The 21,215-nt window shown below is 56.5% G+C and overlaps 2 protein-coding genes across 7 annotated transcripts in view; one reads left to right on the top strand and one right to left on the bottom strand.

The window, feature by feature from the left end:
* Nucleotides 1–1,095: 1,095 nt before the first annotated feature.
* Nucleotides 1,096–13,891, top strand: CHGA (chromogranin A). The gene is made up of 9 exons (XM_055288352.2): nucleotides 1,096–1,291; nucleotides 1,450–1,683; nucleotides 2,471–2,517; nucleotides 4,883–4,976; nucleotides 6,174–6,242; nucleotides 8,249–8,347; nucleotides 9,786–10,250; nucleotides 10,935–11,416; nucleotides 13,399–13,891. Exons 2-9 carry the CDS (start codon nucleotides 1,638–1,640, stop codon nucleotides 13,480–13,482), a joined length of 1,386 nt encoding a protein of 461 aa, XP_055144327.1. The 5' UTR covers nucleotides 1,096–1,291; nucleotides 1,450–1,637; the 3' UTR covers nucleotides 13,483–13,891.
* A 1,639-nt stretch (nucleotides 13,892–15,530) lies between these two features.
* Nucleotides 15,531–21,215, bottom strand: part of ITPK1 (inositol-tetrakisphosphate 1-kinase) — a 185,157-nt gene continuing 179,472 nt past the window's right edge. For 5 of the 6 annotated variants that reach the window (XM_063643980.1, XM_055288342.2, XM_055288343.2 and 2 more), the window contains one exon: nucleotides 18,374–20,555. In XM_063643980.1, coding sequence (XP_063500050.1) covers nucleotides 20,221–20,555 — 335 coding nt within the window. In that variant the 3' untranslated portion in view covers nucleotides 18,374–20,220. Of the gene's footprint in view, nucleotides 17,141–18,373; nucleotides 20,556–21,215 lie in introns of those variants that run through there. The other variant, XM_055288344.2, reaches the window with a different exon arrangement.

Here is a 21,215-nt window from a genome sequence, read left to right as displayed (position 1 = left end):
CACACCCGTCCCCTTCCCTGCTGACAAATTGTGGATGTTACTTCTTATTCATTGTCTGTCTTCACCATGTAGAATGTAGTGCTTCTGTCTGTTCTGTTTAATGCTGTACCCTCAACTGTGTACTGTTCTAGGATGTTCTAAGCACATAGTAGGTGCTTAACAAAGCAAATATGTAAATGCATGAATGTGGCCATTTCAGTCTCCTTTGAGCTCCCACCATGTTCTCATTTAGGGACAGGTGTGAGCACAGGTGTGGGACAGGAAGTATTAGTAGAAAACAGCAGCAGCAGATGGAGAGGGGTGGGCAGGAAGGAGGGGCTCTGGACGATGTCAGCCAATGACAAACCGTCACCCAGATCCCAGGTTCCCTGTGACAGTGGGGTCAGGTGGCAAAGAACTTCCAACATGGCCCTCAGGGTGAGAGTAGCAACGTGGCTAGAGCATCAAGGGCCCCAGAAATAAGGGAAGCCAACCAGGAAACTGACCTTTTACACAAAATATCCAGGTTTTAAGAATGCTCAGGAAGAGGTGAGAGCTGTTCTCAAATTCAGATGGGCTGCCAGTGGCAAGAAGGTGATGCTAAGGGGTTGCACTAGCACTAATGGGTAGGTGTTGCAAGGACTCCTATTTTGGCGGATGTAATAAGAACTGGCCCCCACTCCTCCCTCACTAGCTAACAAGAGGTGTCCAACAGCGGCTTAAGCTTCCTGGTGAAAGTGAGCCCCTGGTTCCCGTGTGCATGCAGAGCCCAGGATTCACTCACCCATGGCTTGAACCTTCAATCGATACATTCAACAGTTACCTGTCAAGTGTGTTTCCTCTGTGCCAGATTGTGTGGCGCTCAGCACTGTGAAAGTAATGATGACTAAACATTATTCAAATAAATACACATTCAACAACAAAGTGTGAAGGCACACAACTAGCTTGCCAGAGAGAGAGAAGCCTCACTCAGACAGGGCATCGGAAGCCCCTCTAGAGCCTCCTAGATATTGGAGAGAGCCATGAGTGATGGGCATGCCTCCAGCCTGTGAGACCGGGGGAGCACACCCCAGGCAGGGGGCACTTCGGGAAAATAGCACGGGGTGCTGGGGCTGCCAGGGACCTCAGTACACATGGAAGAAGGCAAGGTCCAGAGATCGGAGTGACTTGCCCAGGGACACACGGCAAATCGGTGGAATCGTCGAGGGGTGGAGGATCAGCCACAGCCCCCCTGCCTCCCATTCCACCTCTTGGAAACCAGATACCCACTTCGTGGCCAAGATCCACCAGCTCCGAGAGGCAGAGGCCAGAGGTAGCGAGGGGTGAGGTTAGAGGTGGGGCGAGCGGGGACTGGACCCCTGGGGAGTGGGGAAAGGGGGAGGGGGCGGCACCGCTGACGTCATTTCCGGGGTCGGGGTATATAAACGGGGCGCCAGGGCGCTGCTGCTGCCGCCTCTCCTGCCACTGCAGTGCTCGAGCCCCGTTCAGGGGAGCTTGCGGGAGGATCGACCGACAGACGGACGCACGCCGAGGCACTGCGCCCCCAGCCCCGCGCCGGTGCCACCGCAGCCCGACCCCGGCCGCCGGTCCAGCCGCCCCTCGCCCGGTGCCTAGGTGCCCGGCCCCACACCGCCAGCTGCTCAGCGCCCGGGTCCGCCATGCGCTCCGCCGCTGTCCTGGCGCTTCTGCTCTGCGCCGGGCAAGGTGAGCGAGCGCGGGGAGCTCGCGGGAGAGGGTTCCGGGCGCCCCTTCCCACCTTGAGGTCCGGGCATCGCGCGGCGCCCCGCACCCCTCCACACCTCCCTTCGGGCGCGGCGAGTTTTCAGCACCGCGGTCAGCACCTCCGCCTCCCGCCTGACCCTGCAGTGTGGCCTCCGCCTGGGACCCACAAGACACTTGGGCCTGACTCCCAACCCCGCGGGGCAAGTCCCCCTTGTGCCCACCCCATGTCTGGGCTTGGCGCCTCGGTTGCATCAGGGCCAGTGCCGGTTGCGCGGTGGCCGGCCAAGGTCACTGCGGGGAGGTGGGAGCATGGCTGCTCGCACCCCTCCACCCCCTTCCCCTTTCATCTCACTCTCCCCGCCTTTCTGCCCTTGACTTCTACTTCTCCATATCATCCCTCACAATCCCCCTCCTCCATCTCTTCCCCCGCGCCTCTGGGGTCTCTCTCTCCCCCTCATCTGTGTCGCACCTCTGTCCCACTGTGCAGCCCTTGGCCTTGTTTTGATGGCGCTCCCCGCTCCAAAGCACACCCGCTCCAGAGCAAGAGTTTCCCAAGGGGGAGGGGGAGGACCTCTCAGTGCAGCCTCTGGGGACCACCCCACTGTGGGCAGCAACCGGGGAAGGGAAACAAAATCAGTCCTAGCTGATTTTGGTGGGGGCAGTTTTGAGGGGTCGCATTGGGTGAACGGGCCCCAGTGAGCCCGGTCAGGAAGGACTGGCATCCACTTGGAGCAGAGGAGTGACCCCAGCACTCTCTTCTTCTTCCCAGTCACTGCGCTCCCTGTGAACAGCCCTATGAATAAAGGGGACACCGAGGTAAGAAGGGGTGCTGGGGATGAGGGGTAGGAGGTTCCAGTGGACACTTCACAGCCAGTTCTTGGGCAGCTGCAGGAGTAAGTTCGGCATAAAGCCAAGAGCCAGCACTGCGGCTGCTGAGCCTGGGGACAGCTTGCAAAAGAAGATATCAAAGATTGCTTGCTTTCCCTGCTGTCCTGCTGTGGGGACTTCCCCAGCTTCCTCTGAGCTGCATGTGCAGTGGAAGAGGCCTGCATCTTACCTGCTGGGCTGAGGTGCCTGGCCTCAGGCTGTCTTGAACACTCTGAATCCAGTAGGCCCCCCAGGGGCTGGTGGGGGGTGGCTTCTCTGTAGTTGTGGTTGTCCACAGACCTGTAAAAATGGCCTTTGCCTGCCTGGCTCTGGCCTCCCCCCTTTGCTCTTTCTTTCCCCCTGAAAGGCTCTGCCAGCAACAACCCACACCCAGCAGACTCTCCAGCCCTGGCTGTCCCAAAGGAACACAAGGAAAACATCTTGATCATGGCTCCTGCACCCACAGTCCCACCAATAGGGGCTAGTCGTGGAGGTCACCCAGGAAAGGGCCTTAGGAGACACTGGTAGGGGTTTCTCTGGCAGCAAGAGACACGCCATGCTGGGTGTGTACTTGGAATTCATTCATGGCTGAGCTAGGGCTGTTTTTTCCAGGCTCTAGTGCTCATCCAAATCTCTGACTTGAGGGTCAGAGAAATTTCTACTCCCCACCTTCCCAGAAACTATTTTCTTCCACTAGACACCACAGTTAAAATCCAAACCATCCAAGAGATTCCAACCTCAGTTTGCTCAATTATATTTCCTATGTTTTAGTTGCAGATAGGACAGAATTTAAACTTCTACCACTCATTCTAGCTGTGTGACCTTGGGAAAATTCCTTAACTTCTCTGAGCTCTGCCTTTTTCTCCTTTTCCTTGAGGGGAGGTGTAAAGAGTAGGAATCACGGATGTGAATTGCCTAGCACATAATAGGTCCTCAGTAAATGGGCACTGTTATTTCTAGAGCTGCCTTCTTGATCTCCCCATCCCTCTCCAGACCCTCTACCCAATTCCTGCCTCCCAGAAAATGCCCTCGCGAACAGGTAGTTATCTGAGATTCCCAATGCAAGGTCCGGGGTTGCAGGGAGATACAGGGTACAGGCTGCTGGGCTCTCCTTGCTAGATCCCTTATGGGAGACACCCTGGTCACCATATTATATCCAGCAGCCTGTGGTCAGGGGCACCAAAGCAGTTGGTTAAGACCTGAAGATTCTATATGAGATTGTGGTGACTACACGCATTATAGAGAGCACTTGCCAGTTTGCCATCTTGGATCCTTGGACCGGTTGCCTTGGCATCCCGTAGACACAGCCTCCCACCCCCTCACTCCCTGCCGGTGTTGCCTGATGCCTGTCTGACACCTCCTGCTCTCTACTCAGCTCTAGGCTGTGGAAGCAGGGCTGGAGTTGTGAACCCCTCCCTGGGCATGCTGACACTCCATGCTTGAGAGAGTGTTTTTCCATCTGTACCTCATTACCCTGGGAGAGCAGTTGGGAAGGTATTCTCACTCCCATTTTACAAATGAGGACACTGAGGCTCAGAGAGGTTAAGTCACTTCTCCAAGATCACACAGCCAGGATACCACATTACAGTGGGCACCATCATCAAAGATCACTCATTTATCATATGCCTAATTATCCACAACACCTTTGCGGGCACAGGATAAGACTTTCAGAGGCGTGGCTGTGGGTGACCTGGGATATGCTCCCAGGTGTAGTCAATGTGTGCTCACATGCTGCCCAGGGATTCATCCATCCCATGGTGAACATGGAGTGAGAATATGAAGCTGTGACTCCTTGCATGCAACAACACCATGGGTGTGGGAAGACAGTAACCTACATCCTATTTCCAAACAGGGTAGAGCCAGGGAAGGTCTTTATCTCCTCTGGGCAGTCCAGAAGGACTTCCTGGAGGAGCTGACGTTTGGGCATCTTCACAATCAGAGCACTTTTGTAAGACATCATTTTAGTGCCCAGAAGCAGTTTTCTCATGTTTAGAGAAATAGCACTTGGGGATGAGAAGGTACCAGGTACCATTCCCTACACCCCATTCTCACCATGATCCACTTTGGAGGGGAACCTGCTGGCCATGTGGTTGGAGTGGCTGACACATGGTAAGCACTGTGTAAGGGTTTTCTATTGTCATTGCTATTACTGTCTGGCTAAGAAAGCAGACCTGTGTCTCTGAGCCAGAGATCCTGGACTCCCAAAGACAAAGGCAAATACCCTCTGTCCTCACTAGAAATTCACCCTAGAGCCTCCAGGCACTGAGCCCCATGCTCAAACCAGCCCCAACCTGCCCCTGCACTGTGTTCCCAGGTGATGAAATGCATCGTTGAGGTCATCTCCGACACACTTTCCAAGCCCAGCCCCATGCCTGTCAGCCAGGAATGTTTCGAGACACTCCGAGGAGGTATGAGCTGGAGGCTAGGGGTGAGGGTTGCTGCCTGCTGGGCTGGGAGGCTAGGACATGGGTGTGTGGCTTTTGGTGGAATTAATGATTTAACTCAACAGTCACTGACTGAGTGCCTGTCACGTCCAGGCACTGCACTGGGGTCCAAGGTGTATAGACAGTTGAAGGGGTTGTAGCCCAGGTCATTATAGACTGTCAGAGGAGATGCATATGAACACAGTTAACTAGAACTCTGGGCAAAATAAAACCAGGGCTGGAACAGCAAGCCCCCAGACTGTGAGCTCCCTATGGACAAAGATTTTGTGTGTTGTATCCCAGTGCCTAGAACAGCCTCTGGCCTCTACAGACACCCTCTAGATGTGTGATGAATAAAGGAATGTAATGGGTGGACAGGAGAAGGATGAAATCTTTCCAGGCAACCAGTCAAGTTTTCTTTTTGTTCTGCTTTTTGTTTTTGTTGTTTGTTTGTTTTTTTGTTTGTTTTTGAGACGGAGTCTCACTCTGTTGCCCAGGCTGGAGTGCAGTGGCTCGATCCTGGCTCGCTCCAAGCTCCGCCTCCCGGGTTCACGCCATCCTCTTGCCTCAGCCTCCCGAGTAGCTGGGACTACAGGCACCCGCACCATGCCCAGCTAATTTTTTGTATTTTTAGTAGAGACGGGGTTTCACCGTGTTCGCCAGGATGGTCTCGATCTCCTGACCTTGTGATCTGCCTGCCTTGGCCTCCCAAAGTGCTGGGATTACAGGCGTGAGCCACCGTGCCTGGCCTCAGTCAAGTTTTTACTAACTGCTGGATAGAGCCAGCAGCATTTCAGTTGGACTTTAAAAGAAACATTGGAAACCGATGGGTGGAAAAATGAAGACAGGGTTGTCCAGGTGTGGTAGACAGTGTGAGCGCAGGCATGGAGATGGAAAGCTGTTGTATTTAAAGAGACCCCACTCATCCTCAGGGGTTGCCACCCTTTGGCTGAGGTCTGGGTGCTGGGGCAGTGGCTGACTTCTTTGATGTAGTAGGAAACTGACACACACCTTGGAAAGGAGGTAATTTCAAAAGTGTTATCTGAAGACCCAATCTTGCTGCCACCACCCTGGTTTTGAGTTTCCAGAGTAAATTCCTTGTGCTCAGCTGAAAATATTGATGGTAATCTCTTTCTCGGCTGTTCTCTGGAAACCACCCATGATGACTCTTCTTCATTGCAGATGAACGGATCCTTTCCATTCTGAGACATCAGAATTTACTGAAGGAGCTCCAAGACCTCGCTCTCCAAGGTATTTTCCAGCCACTGCACATGACTCTGGGTAAATTCCAGTAACTGAGAGTCAGAAAATCTGGTGGAAGGTTCAGCAAGTTCCTCTCTGGGACTGTCATTTCCTTTTAATTATAAAGCAGAAAAGCAGGAACCGCCGTGCCACCTGGCTCAATCTGTTATTGATATTGTTAAAGAAATCAAGGCCCAGAGAGGTTGAGTGACTTGTCCAAGGTCACACAGTGAATAGAGACATGCCAGGTGCAGCTTCCCCAAAGCCCACGGCCTCTGCAGTTCAGTCATTTTAGGAAATAACTTTGTGAAGTAGTGAGCCACTCGTCACTGATGATATTCAAGCCAAGCCTGGACAGGATAAGCCCCCAGCTCCTTCCAGGCTTGATGCAAAGCACGGCCCTAGCCTTGCAAATCAGGAAACCTGAGTTTGGCCCTGCACCTGCCCTGGCTGACTCCCTGTGGGAAGTGGCTGTTTCCACCAGGGCAGGACCACTGGTGGTGTTGTGTCTCTCCATGAGAACAGGGCATTATAGCATGAATCCAGCATCTGCTTCCCAACGAAGTGAGAGTGTTTTTAAGGGCTGGGCTTGTGTCTGGGGTAGGGTGGGGGTATGAAGGCTTCTCTGGCTCCAGGATGGGCCCCACTCTGAGGCCTTTGGGGCAGACCAGGCCATGTGTGAGAACAGAGAGGGCTTTGGGGAGGAGGCGTGTAAACACAGCCACATCAATAGGATTCCTATGGCCCTTTCCAAGCTAACACACTGTTATTCCTCCCACTCATGAGCCAGCCTGGGCGGCAAGCACCCAGCACCCACCTCCTACTGTTGCTGGAGGGGCAGGGAGTGCCGGGCACGGCTGGGACTATTATTACCTGGATAGTTATATCATCATCAGTGACCTTGGACTAGTGTCTTTTTTTTTAACTAAGCATTAAATATTTTATTACAATATAACTTTAAAATTAAATATTGAATGACTAACTGATTACATTTAAATAATTAGACTGTCAACAGAGACTATTATAGGGGAATGTGTCCTGAAACATCTGTATTCATACACGTGTGTATCCCGTATAAGCAGTCAATATACGTATATATGACTGTTTTCCATTAACAGAGTCCTGGATGTATTTCTGTCCATCCATCTATCCGTCCACTCCCTCTTGGGCTCCCATAACATCTTGTGTGTGCCTCTGTCTTAGCATTTACCACACAGCAACCCTGTTTTCTAGACAAGCACCCAACTCTGGGAGAGCCCAAGTTGCCCAAGGAGCTAGGAAATAGCCAGAAGGGGACTGGAACCCACGTTGCCTGAGGCCAGGGCTGGGCATGCTCCCTGGCCCACAGCTGCCCCGGAAAGCCCACTGCGGGAAGAAATGGGCTGGGCTAGCTGAGGGGCCAACATCAGGAATAAGGCACAGGTGTGGGGACAGTCAGAGGAGGCAGCAGCAGGCGGGGGAGAGGGGTCTCTGGGTCACGGCAGCAGGCGCCAACCCTGGGCTCAGATGCAGGCACAGGGCTTGGCCTTGTCCCCAGGCCTGGACTCACAGCGTCCAAGGGTAGCAGAGCTTGCCTGAATCAAGAGCTGTCACCATTACCACCTGCCGCAGGGTTCCTGGAGCTACCAGCCAGGTCCTGAGGGGTTCCCCACCCGCAACAACTCCTGCCCAGCCAGGTCCTGAGGGGTTCCCCACCCGCAACAACTCCTGCCCCTGGGATCCTTGCTACATTTGAGACTTTCTTGCTGTGTGAGGCCGCAGCACGCTTGTTCTGGCCTCCTAGGGAGAAGCTGAATCTGGCGAGGCAGTGTGGCTGCCTGAGGGCCCAGCTGAGAGAGGTGACGGACGCCAATGCTTCACCGCTCCCCAAGCTCACGCCCCATCAGTGTCTCATTGGGCAGGCCCTGAACATGAGGTGCCCAGCTTACAGATGGGGAAATGGAGGTCTTCACTCTCATAGACAAATATGCCAGGGCTGGACCCAATGGGACTTTTCCCTCCTTTTCTCATACCAGGTGCCAAGGAGAGGGCACATCAGCAGAAGAAACACAGCGGTTTTGAAGATGAACTCTCGGAGGTTCTTGAGAACCAGAGCAGCCAGGCCGAGCTGAAAGGTCTGTCCCAGCCAGTCTGGCCAGAGGTGGGAAAGGGAGGGTGGCAATGGGAAGAGTGGCTATGATGGACCCAGGGTTCCAATGAGTCAGGAGCCCCACCCATAATCCCTTATTTCCCTCTCTCTACAAATGGGGAAACTGCTGCCCAGAGAGACTAGGTCCCTTGCCCAAGGTGAGTGGCATGACCAGGGGTTTCAATCTGGTCCTGCCTCACACCAAAGCCCTCGCTCGGTCCCGTCTGCCCAGAAGAGGGGCTGACACTCTAGGGCAGGAGGTCTCTGACATGGCAGGTGGACAGCTTCAACTCTGGGTCTACCCAGTGGCCACTGTAGCAGAGCCCCCGCCCCCAGTGCCTGTCCTCCTGGGATGCGGTGGGGCCTCAGAATAGCCAGGATGCAGGAGGACCACAGACAGAGTAGGTGTGAAATGTGAAATGAACCCAGATCATCTTTCTTGAAACCAAAGAGCTTCTAGGAGTCGAAGAGGTCATGCCTTAGGTCAGCGTGACACTCTGAGCCATCCTCCCTTCCCGAGGAGAGCCACAAACTGGCCTCGTGGCGCTTCTGCTCTCCATGTAGAAGATTGGCTGGTAAGGCCAGTGTCCAGGAGCTGGATCCCGGTGTCTCCCATCTGGGGCTGAGAGGGAAAGCCCTCAAGTGAAGCCCAGGTGCCCTCAGTTTGGTTGAAGCTTTAATGAGGCAGGTAGCCATGTGTCAGTGCAGAGATTCCAAACTTGGCATTTGGAGGCTTGGGTTCCAGGCTCAGCTCTGCTGCCCGCAAACTGCGTGAGATGGACAGGTCATCTTACCTTTCTTCAGATCATTTTGGGTTTCTGTGAAATAGGCATGGGAGCACCTTTCACCAGAATCCTGGTGAAGCTCAGATGGTGGAATGTACTTGGGAGCACTTTGTTCAGTGGTCATCATTCTAATAACAGGAGGAATTTTTACTTGTTCAAAGGCTGTCTTTAAGGCAGCCACAATAAAATACCTTTTAATGAAACCCTAAAATATTGCAGAATTGAGCCCTTTCACAGGACACTGAAGACAGAGAAGCCCCACATGGAGGGGAGAATGAAGTTGCAGTCATGGTGCCTCTTACACAGAGAGGTTAAGCAACTTGCCCAAGATCACACAGCTGACATATTAATTTTCAGTTCAGGCTTTATCTCCTGGATTAATTCTTAAGGTCTGGTTTTTGGTTTTTTGTTCTTTGAATAATAACCTGTTTTAAAAGTCAGGATTAAAAGGAAAGAAACAAATCCAGCTGTGCTCAGATCAAACGTGGACATGGACAGAGGGGTAACCCTAATCGTTGTCTTGGGCTGGGCTCGCTGGAAGCCAAGAAACATAATGAGTAAGATCTGAAATTAGCCTGTGGGGAGGCCCCACATGTGGCCCAGTCCTCAGGGCCTGACTTGGCTGTGCTGTGTCTGCAGAGGCGATGGAAGAGCCATCCTCCAAGGATGCTATGGAGAAAAGAGAGGATTCCAAGGAGGCAGAGAAAAGTGGTGAAGCCACAGACGGAGCCAGGCCCCAGGCCCTCCCGGAGCCCAGGCAGGAGTCCAAGACTGAGGGGAACAGTCAGGCCCCCGTGGAGGAAGAGGAGGAGGAGGAGGAGGAGGAGGAGGAGGAGGCCACCAACACCCACCCTCCAGCCAGCCTCCCCAGCCAGAAATACCCAGGCCCACAGGCCAAGGGGGACAGTGAGGGCCTCTCTCAGGGTCTGGTGGACAGAGAGAAGGGCCTGAGTGCAGAGCCAGGGTGGCAGGCAAAGAGAGAAGAGGAAGAGGAGGAGGAGGAGGCGGAGGCTGGAGAGGAGGCTGTCCCCGAGGAAGAAGGCCCCACTGTAGCGCCGAACCCCCACCTGAGCCTTGGCTACAAGGAGATCCGGAAAGGCAAGAGTACGTATGATGGCGGAGACCTCAACCAACGCGTCTGGGAGAGGGGGACGGGTGGGAGGAGAGCCTTCTCCATAACCTAATTTCCCATAACAACCCTGAAAGGTAGGTATTAGCTCCATTTCCCAGATGGACAAATGAGGCTCAGAGAGGTTAAGTAATTTGCCCAAGGTCACACAGCTAATTTGTAGTAAAAGCTGAGGTTCTACCCCAGATTTATCTGACTCCAAAACCGTGCATTTCCCACTATTCCACATAGCCTGCCCCCACCAACCCCAGAAGCTAGGGGTGGGAGGTGGGTGGGCTGGCTTTGGGAACAGAGACCATGGCAGGAGGGCGCAGGCTGATCTGGAAACAGTGTCAACTTCAACTAGGGTTTAGGAGAGGCCCTGGCTCCTGCTGCAGGCCTGTCAGGGTCTTTCCTCACTCTCCAGCTGCTGGGCTTCTGGGGTGAGGATGAGGGGAAAAGGCAGGCTCCAGCTAACCCACCCCTCTGAGTTGAGAGGGTCTTGCAAAGCCTGGCATGAAGAAGGTTTTTCCCGCTAAGTGTCATCACTGTGGAGAGGCTGGGCTGGGCCCTGAGAGCCGAGGTCTGTGGCCGCAGCAGAGGCCCCCGGGGAGTGGCAGAGACTGGGAAAACGGTGGTCCCCCACCCATTCTCCTGCTCTTGCCCACCACCTGCTCCAGGTCGGTCGGAGGCTCTGGCTGTGGATGGAGCTGGGAAGCCTGGGGCTGAGGAGGCTCAGGCCCCCGAAGGGAAGGGAGAGCAGCAGCATTCCCGGCAGAAAGAGGAGGAGGAGGAGATGGCGGTGGCCCCACAAGGCCTCTTCCAGGGTGGGAAGAGCGGGGAGCTGGAGCAGGAGGAGGAGCGGCTCTCCAAGGAGTGGGAGGACTCCAAACGCTGGAGCAAGATGGACCAGCTGGCCAAGGAGCTGACGGCTGAGAAGCGGCTGGAGGGGCAGGAGGAGGAGGAGGAGAACCCGGACAGTTCCATGAAACTCTCCTTCCGGGCCCGGGCCTACGGCTTCAGGGGCCCTGGGCCACAGCTGCGACGAGGCTGGAGGCCATCCTCCCGGGAGGACAGCCTTGAGGCGGGCCTGCCCCTCCAGGTCCGAGGCTACCCCGAGGAGAAGAAAGAGGAGGAGGGCAGCGCAAACCGCAGACCAGAGGTTGGTATGGGGCGGCAGCCAGCTCTGTGCTGGGCCGCAGAGAGTGCGCCCAGCAGGGGCAGCCGCACTCAGACACACTGCCCCTGCCCCACTGAGGGGACACGCCCCCCCCCCACCCGCAGGAGTCTGGGGATGGAGAGATGCTCAGACCGGGGGCTCTCAGGGCGGGAGAACACCCCAGCTCACAGGGGGCACCCAGCAAAGCTGGCTGGGAGACAGGAGCAGCTCAGGTCAGCCTGTGGCAGCGGGGGAGGCGCTGAGTGGGGACGTTGTCCCGAAGGCAGTAGTGAGCCTTGCAGGTCGTGCCCTGGAAAAACCATGCGGTGGGTCTGACCATGTCCCCTCCTGGCCCCCAGGCAGCCCAGGCACAGCCTCCTCCCAGGCTCAGGCCCTGCATCTGGCCCATGAGAGTAACAGGGCAGGGCAGGGGCAGGGCCAGAGGACCTCTTGCCTGTGGGGAGCGGGTGGGAGCCACACAGATGTGAGCCAGAAGACCTGGGCTCTGCCTCCTCCTAGCTGCATGGACTTGGGGGGGTCACTCCCCTCCTCTGAGCCTCATCGGTTCCCCCATTTATGAAGCAGGGGTAAGGAGTCTCCTCTGCCCACGTAATTACCATGATTGGAACACACAAGGGCTTTGAAAACCAGGGCCCCTGGGGAAGATGAATGGGGCGTGGGGACACAGCCCACAAGAGCAGGGTGGGAGTTGGGGTTCCTGGCAGGTAGGTGGCTGGGATACCTGGTTCAAGCCTAGTGTCCAGGTGGGAACCCAGGCTCTGTGGGAAGGCTGACACCTGTCCGCAGCCCTGACCCCAAGGCTCTTCTCTGCCCACCTAGAAGAGGGTGTGGCCCCTTCTTTGGGCCCCCGACCCCCTCTCTGGGCCTGGCAGTCTGAGAGGAAGAAGGCTCCATATTGGCAGCTGTAGCGGGAGAGGGCATCTGCCCACGTGCCTGGGAGCCCAGGGCGAGGGGCTGAGGACAAAGTGGAGAGAATGGGGGCCCAGAGGTGCCACCAGCTTCCTTTCTCCACAAGCAGAGGGAGCTCTGGACCGCAGGGCAGAGAAATTGGACCCCTGAAGCATATGGAGGGGATGGGGTGGGGGCCTCCTCAACACAGCCCAAGGGTCTTAGAAACCCCAGCCTCGCAGAACACCTGCCCCAGGGCCTGCTCCAAGACTAAGGGGCTGTAGAGTCTATTTCCACAGCCTGCAATGTCGGGGTCCCTGGGCCACGATGCCCTCGGCAGCCTCAAATCTGGCAGTGACCCCCGGAAAATGACCCCTCCCAGGTCAAAGGAGGCAGCCTTCCCTGCGCTCCTGCTCCAAGTCTTGAGGGTATGCTCTTGTGAGTGTCCAAGTTCTGAGGCCTGGAAGCTTCTGGAGACTGGGGCATAGAACAGGGCTCAGAGGAGGGGTCCCTGCTTCCCTAAACTTGGGCAGCCAGAGCTCGGGATCCTCTCACAATCAGGACCAGGGATCAAAGCCCAGCCCTAGGCAGGCTGACGTGGGGCAGCTCCCCCAGCATGTGGCCCTGCCTCAGGCCCCACATTCCCCTCAGGTGGGAAGGCTGCAGAAGACAGACCCGGAAGCCCCAGGCTGGCCTCACCCTGGGTCCTGGCACCCATGGGCTAGGCTGAGGGAAGGGGGCTCTTCAGGGCACTGTAAGCTTTGTTTTCCATGTGCCCTGAACAGACGCCCACCTGTCCGGAACCATTTGAGAGGAAGTGGGGCCTGGATAAGAGGCCACCAAGAGCAGTGTGGGGACGGGGCCCCCGGCATCAGCCACCTTCTTGCGCATAATGATCCCGAGAGCAGTACAGTAGGCTCATTATCACTGTCTCCATGATGGATGAGGCCCCTGAGTCTGAGAGAGACAAAGCCACCTGTCCGAGGCCACACAGCTAACCCAGTGCCCTTCTGGCTTACCGTGCCTTCCGTGCCACTGGCCAGGCTGGCCCAAGTGACCCCCAATGTCTCTCCTAGGACCAGGAGCTGGAGAGCCTGTCGGCCATCGAGGCGGAGCTGGAGAAAGTGGCCCACCAGCTGCAGGCGCTGCGGCGGGGCTGAGACACCGTCTGGCAGGGCTGGCCCCAGGGCACCCTGTGGTCCTGGCTCTGCTGTCCCCTTGGTAGGTCCTGGCCAGACAGCCCGGATGCTGCTTCCAGTAGAGAGGCAGTCTCCAGCCTGCCCAAGCCCAGGCCACCCTGTCGCCCCCCGTGCGCCTTGTCTCTTACTCCTGACTCCTACCTGCCCTGGAACGCCCTCTGCAGGGCAGCCCCACAACTTTAAACATTGACGATTCCTTCTCTGAACACAGGCAGCTTTCTAGAAGTTTCCCTTCCTCCATCCTATCCACTGGGCACAACTGCAATAACTTCTGACCTTTTGGTGAAAGCTGAGAACTCCTGACTGTAACATATTCTGTATGAGATTTATCTAAAGAAAAATAAATCTGTTCTGGGCTCTTTCCTCTGAATTTTTTCCCCTCTCAACTTAGAGTGGAGTGGGATGCACTGGATTTGGGCGAAGGGACAAAGGGAGGTTCAGTCCTTCTGGGGACCTCCTTTCTGGGCCACTTCCTGGCTGCAGGATCTTGAGCAAGTGATTTTGTTATCTCTGAGCCTCAGTTTCCTCATCTGTAAAACGGGAATGCTGAACTGCCTCACAGAGTGTGTGTAGGGATTAAAGCACACTTGCTGAGGGCCTCCAGGTCCTTCCCCTCCCCGTCCCCAGCCACACCTGAGCTGGGCCATGCAGAGGCAGCGCCAGGTGGGGACACGGGCTCTGCTTCCTGAGCCCAGGTCGCCCCTCCCTGATGGTCCCTGCCGTCCAGTCACCTGTGGTGCTGGGTGGAGGCCCTGAGAGCCCCAGTCTAGTGCCTGTCGCAGGACACAGGCATCAGACTTGAGCCTCTGAGCTGTAGGGCCCCCTTGGCATAACCACTTATTAGGCCCTGCTATGACTTCTGGCCTAGGAAGAAGGCATAGGAATGTGGGGCGTCTGAAGGTCTCGTGTATGTAACGCTTCACTAGAGCACGGGCTGCTCTTAGTCCCAGTTTTGTGAATGAGGAAACTGAGGCAGAGAAGGTGAAATGACTCACCCAAGTCACAGGCGGGGATGATGCTCAGAACACTGAAGCATGGGGACTGTGAGGATTACACAGTCAGGACCCGTGTGTACTGGCTGAATATCAGGGCCCATCATTCAGTCACTCGTCAAACATTTGTGGATGGCTGCTACGGACCTGGTAGGTCTGAGCATGGCTGAGACAAGCCCTGGCTTTAAGAAGCTTACTGCCCAGCGGGGACAGCTGCACCCTTCAACAGCCAAAGCAACTCATGGGGACAAAAGTGCGCTCAGCAGGAGGAGCACACGACCACGCTGGAGGGCGCCCCTTGCAGAACAGGGGAAGGAGGAAGAGGAGGTTGGGTTCGAGCCAGGTTCTGCTGGACTGGCCGGTTAGCCTTGGCCAGTCACTTCACCTGTTCAGGTGGCAGTTCTGGGGCTAACGTCCTTGGCCTTTGCAGTTCAAACACGAGCAAGCTGGGGAGGGTGATGATCCCAGGCAGCGGTGGAGAGGGTGCAGGGAGGGGCCTCGGCCTTCACAGGCTGCCCACATGGTGTCTTCCAGGTAGGAACGGGAAAGACATGGGCATTGTGGGTGGGTGAGGCTCAGAGGCATTGCTGCCACCCTCCAGGGGCCCAGGCAGAGCCAAGTCCAGGGGCCAGTTGGGATTTGGGAACCAAGTCCCTGAGGCTCTGCCTGGTGAGTCTGAGCAGGCAAGGTTCCATGGTGGGAACTCAGACTTGGACCTAAGACTGGAGTTGAACTCCCCAGCCCAGCCATTAACGAGCAGGAGTCTTTGGGCAGGCACTCCTGGCCCTCTCAGGGCCTCAGCTTCCTCATCTATAAAATGGAGACAATACTTACTATCTCCTTACCAGATTACAGTGAGGATCGGGAGCCCACACAGCATGGCCCAGAAAACCAGTGCGATGGTGTTGAGTCGTTTGAGGGGTCTCGGCAAGTCTGGGTTTCTCTGATGAGGACGGGCTGCTCATGGCGGCTGATGCACGGCCCCTGCTCCCTGCAAAGCACAGAAGGACACCCTCCGAATGGCTGGAGCTATTATTTCCTCACGTTTCCAAAAGTTAGGTTTACACTCCACCCCTACAGTTACAGAAATAAACACAACATTAACTGTACTCCACTAGACCATTAGAAATCAAAACAAGACTAGTTAGCAAATACAGAGATCACAGGGACACCTTGTCCCTGAAACCACTCATCCCAAAGCCACCCGCAGTGTCATAACCTCATGGAGTGAACATGCGACCAGGCGAATGAGCCAATGGACAGAAGCCATGGTGTCTGTATCTCATACATGGTCATGTATATTATGCATATGTATGTACACAAATTAAGTACGAACCAGCTTGGGATTCTGGTGAAGTTTCTTGTGAACAGCTTGAAGCAAACAGCATTTGTCACAAAGCCCAGGTGTCGGCACGAACAGCAACATCCTGGTGAAATCCCTGTGAGTGGCTTTTCAGAGTGAGCTTCCAAGAGGTGATTCCACACAGCCCTGGAGGAAGCAGGTCGGCCAGGCTGTGGGAGGGGACAGTCCCTCCACACCGCCAGGTCACAGATGACTCTTGAAGGGAAAATGCAATCATTTCTGAAAAGGCGGGGAGGTGGGGGGTCTGGGTGCTCCTGCCAGTGAGAATCAGAAGGAAGAAGACCCCAACCAGCAGGAGGCCATGGGGTCACGCTCACCAGCTCTCCCCTCAGCAGTGTGGGAGGCTCACTCACTCCAAACCACGCTGACAATGGCTGTGCAGAGAGAAGGGACACAGCACAGACCCTTTCTCACAAAGGGAGGACCCATGGGAGAAGCCTCGCCTGTATCACCTGAGTCAGGCTTACGCCTGGGCGGGACAGATGATTGTGGCATTGGGGTGTGGCCAGGCTGGCCTGAGGCAGCAGTGGCTGGGCCTTTGTCAACGACGGCTGCACCTCTCTGCTTCCCGGTCACCAGGCTGGAGGGGTCGTGCTCCTTTAGGGCAGCCAGCACCCAGCTCAAGGTCTCTGAATCCAATGGCCCATGAGCCACAGCTTGGGAAGGAGAAGGAGCTGCCGGGGATCCCACCGGGTGAATGATCAGAGTTGTTTTTTTTTTGGAGGAGTGTTGCTCTGTTGCCAGGCTGGAGTGCAGTGGCACGATCTCGGCTCACTGCAACCTATGCCTCCCGAGTTCAAGCAATTCTCCTGCCTCAGCCTCCCAAGTAGCTGGGACTACAGGCGCCCACCACCATGTCCGGCTAATTTTTGTATTTTTAGTAGAGATGGGGTTTCACCATGTTGGCCAGGATGGTGTCGATCTCTTGACCTTGTGATCCACCTGCCTCGCCCTCCCTAAGTGCTGGGATGACAGGCATGAGCCGCCATGCCCGGCCAGAGTTTCTAGGGAATAGAAGAGGGCAGATACAGACCGCAGGGACATCAGTGAAGCCATTCAGTGGTTGCGGCTAGCGGCCAATGTGAGTGCCCAAGAGCCAAGAACTGGTCTTCCAGGCTAGAAGGACAAACGACAGTCTGGCTCCCTTGGTCTTGGGGTGGCTGTCTGGCAGGCAACAGCTGCTTTGCTCAGTTGGCTCAAACATATGACAGTTTCCTACTTGGGTCGGTCTTCCAGCCTTCTATAAAGCACACTTGGCAGTCCCCTGGGTACAGAGAGGAATGTTTTTCTCAGGATGCTTTCTCCTTTATTGACAAGCATGAGACATAGGCAGGCCCAGGCACAGGAAGCCCCATGGAACCTGCCAGGTTGCAGCTGGGTCCAATCCCGCCGGCCATGCTGGGTGACTGCAGGCTCAGCCCGCCCGCCACGTGTGGACCCAGACACCTCCATGACACCAAGAGCAAAGCACCAGTTCCAGGGTGGCCTCCCCTTGGCTCTTGGGGTGGGGACACCCAGCAGCTGGCATTCCGTTGGGGGGTTATGTTTGCAGAATCACATCACCATATAATCAAAGCACTGTCAGGCAGAACTTGACCCAAGGCCTCAGCCCCAGGGTGCTCAATGCAGACTGTGCAGGTGACCCTCTGAAACTACCCAAGGACTCAGCCAAAGTGTGGTCCGGCCCCTTGCTCCTGGAGCCCTTCAGCACATCCGTGGACCACCAAGACAGGCGCTGCAGGGCTGCAGAGCCAACGTGCTGATCAACTCAGAAGCAGAAGCTTAGGAACCAGAGCCCCAAGCCACCCCGATGCTGGCGGGGCCAACTGCAGGCGCCGTGCCTGCACAGCACCACACAACCACCTTTGCTAAGCGGGTCCCTTCCTTGGACCCAGACACTCTCAGTGACTCTGCTCAGGAGGCAGCGCCGCCATGCTCTGGAGAAGAGGAGGCCGCCAGGGCCCAGGTGGTTTTAGTGGGTCTTTCCCTGAGGCAGAAACTCCAAGGCCAGGGACAATGCGACCGAAGGGGAGACCACTCTATGGACACTGTCCTGGGACCAAAGGCGGTCAGCGTGCACCTAGTGAACGTTTAGCGAACTGGGCTCCATCTCCGCCGCTCCCAGGTGCGGGTCCCGCGTTGCTGTCCAGGCCTCTCCTTGCCGACACTCCCTTGGCTTCACTGGGCGGAGTCCACCGGCCCCCCAGCCCCGGGTGCGGCTGGCCCCTCCCTACCTCCCATGTAGCTCCCAGGCATTTATGAAGCAAGTCTCCATCCTCCATTTCCACTCTTGGAAAATGCAGCTGCCCCGCACACCCACAGCCCCGCCCCCGCCCTGCCAGGGAGGCCTACGGACGCCGCCATGACAGCACACAGCAGTTGCTCGGTATCTGGGCCCTGGATGCGCATGACCCCGGAGGCCACAAACGGTACAGGAACACAGCCGGGAGTCACGCTGCTCACCCCCACCCGTACCTGAGGCAGACTGGGATTGAAATTTTATTTTTAAAAGGTAAACATGTTTTATTAAACGTCTTTTAAGGACTGGGAGTATGACATAACAAACTTGAGCAACATGTGTAAACACGTGTGAAATGCGGTTTGATTTCAGTAGTTTATTTTGGAGACAAAGCAGTGCAAGAGGCCGGCCACGCTTTCCTGCTTCCCCGGGGCTCAGGGTCAGAACTAGGAAAGGTGACGTACAGACATTAATTGGGGTTCAACACTCAAGTGTAAACGTGGTTAGTTGTTGGGTCCTCGGTTTCCAAAAAAGCTGGGCAGTTCTGATGGCTTCTGCCCCTCGCCCAAGCCCTGTGCCTCCCTCCTCAAAGGGGGCACCCCGCAGCCCAGCTGAGCCAGGCCGAAGGACCTCCATGCACTGGCTCAGAGGCCTCTCTCGGGACACTCAGCACTTTCTCTAGTGTCCTCCGTCTCACTGGGCAGAGGACAGCCCAGAAGCCTTTTTCACTTTTTCAAAGTAAACTGGTATCTTAAGACACAAAAACATACTTGGGGGGCTGATGCCTCTCACCCAGCGCTCCACATCTTCCAGGGACTGCGGAGCCTTCTCCCTAACTCTTTTCTCTGTAGAGGGGGCTGCCTGGTCAGGGGTCAGACCGGCGAGCCAGTGCTTCGCTGCCCAGGTGATGGGGTGAGTCTGAGGTGTGCAGAAGCAATGGGGGGGCGGGTGGCTCCCTGGCACCTGCTGGCTCACTGCTTGGGGCTTGCGATGAGAGGTGGACCGGGCCTGCTGGGTGAGGAGGGACCCAGCAGGTGTGAAAAGGAGTGAACCCACTGGGAAGAGGGCCCCAATCTCCACGGTGTCATGCCGAGGCTCCTCTGTGTGTCCTCACCTAGGTGACTTTATGGAAAGGCAGGCTGCATCCCAGGGGTTAGGGCACAAAGCCAGCCCTGTGGTGCTCTCTGGTCTCAAATGTCCACTAGAGACGAGGGGGTGGAGGCCCAAAGACCTGGAATGATTTGCCCAAATCACAGCACAAATCTTCAGCACAGGCACCATCAGCTCAGGACTCTAGCCAGGCAGCCTCCTTCCCGGGCTCCAGGGAGAGGCAGTGCTGGCTTGGGGGAAGGAGACTGCTGTGCAGGGCTAAGTGGGACGTGTGTTGGGGGACCCGCAGGACGCCCAGCTTCCTTTCCTTCCCTTTAGTGAGGGAGCACAGCCCAGACCCCAGCGCAGAACTCCCCTGAGGGGTCTGTGGCCTCCTCTGGCTGTGGGGAGGGAGGGGTTAGCTGCACATCAGGCAGGGTTGGGGCTTACAAAGCCTTGGTAGAGACCAGTAGGAGGAAAAACAAGGAAGGGGTAGGTCAGGGAGTGGGGAGTCAGGGAGAAGGGAAGCCACTCTCACACGCACTGATCAGCCACCCACAGCCCTGATCAGCCTCCCACAGCCCTGATCAGCCACCCACAGCCCGACATGGGCAGGCTTCCCCCCAGGGTCCCCAGGGGCCTGGTCCACAGCGGCCACGGAGACCAACAGATGGGGATGTGCACAGACACTGGCATGGCAGCCACACGCACACCCCCCACCTCCCATCCAGACCTAGTGTTGCAAACACAAGCGTGTGTAAACTCAGTGAGGAGGTCTGCACAGTAGAGAGCAGGCGGACGGCTCCACTCCCCGACGCTGGACCACCTGGTACTCTCTTCCATCCCCCCCTGCCACCCCTCATTTAGATCATGACATCAGAAAATCAGGTTAAAAATTAAAAAACAGAAGAATCAGATCACTGGGGATTCTTAGTAGTAGCATCGCCGTTGGGAGCTGCTGGCCCAGCGGGTGTGCTCTGCGCCCCGCGCCGCCCCTCTGGGTCCTGGCTCCGTGGCTACTGGGAGGAGGCCTTGGTGGCCAGGGAGGCCACGCAGTGCTGCTGGAAGCTGGGTGACACGCCGGCGTTGCAGCCAAGTCTCTGGTGCGGCAGCTTGGCGGTGCCGCCAGTGTCGGCCTCGGCCTTCCAGGGCGCGTCCTGGCCCATCATGCTGCCGCAGCAGCCAGGGCTGGCGCTGCATGTCCGCTCACCCACCAGGCCGCCCGCCGGCTCGACCAGAAGCTTGCTGTGCCTCAGCGGGGCCACGTCCCCTGTGGCTGCGCTCTGGCCCTGCAGGACAGTGGCGATGTGGTTCAGGAGGTCTGTGAAGAACTCGCTCACGCCCTCGTAGCCTGGGGGTGGGAGAGAGAGAGCACAAGGGGTGTGAGCCAGGGGCACGCATCATGCAGAGAGGAGGAGGAGGAGGAGGAGGCGGCAGAACCCATGGGCTCCCGGGATGAGGCAGGGCGTGCTATCAGCATCCCATCTACAGAGAAAACGTGTGGCTCAGCAGATAAGGGGGGCTGAGGGGAGTCACCGAGCTTGGACGCCCAACCAGGTGCAAGCTCCTCAACCTTCAGCTGGTGCCAGGGTGTGAGAAGCTGAAGAACCTGAGCTGAGGAGGAAACTTGCTTGTCCCTGTTCATCTCGGGCACAGCTCCACTGTCTCACCCACCCACCCCCTTGCATGGTAAAAGCCAGTACGTGTGCAGGGGATGTTGGCGTGGCTAGAGGTAGCAGCACCAAAGCCAGCTCCACACACTTGGAGTAATAAACACCCCTCCTCTCTGTGAGGCCCAGCTGAGTCTGGCCTCAGGCTGAGTCCCGGAGACCGTGTCTACCCTGAGCCTCAGCTTCCCTGTCTGCAAACTGAGAAGAGAACGCCTGCCGCCCAGGTGGAGGCTGCTGTGGCACCACTGAGAGAGGCTGGGATGTGAGTGGTGTCTGCTTCACAAAGCAGCTGTCGCCCCAACTGAGTCTGCTTCCTTCTCACCGCAAAATACCTGCAGGGA

Source organism: Symphalangus syndactylus, chromosome 8, assembly GCF_028878055.3.
Source record: "Symphalangus syndactylus isolate Jambi chromosome 8, NHGRI_mSymSyn1-v2.1_pri, whole genome shotgun sequence".
Classification (NCBI taxonomy): Eukaryota; Metazoa; Chordata; class Mammalia; order Primates; family Hylobatidae; genus Symphalangus; species Symphalangus syndactylus.
This window is presented reverse-complemented; position numbering and strand designations above follow the sequence as displayed.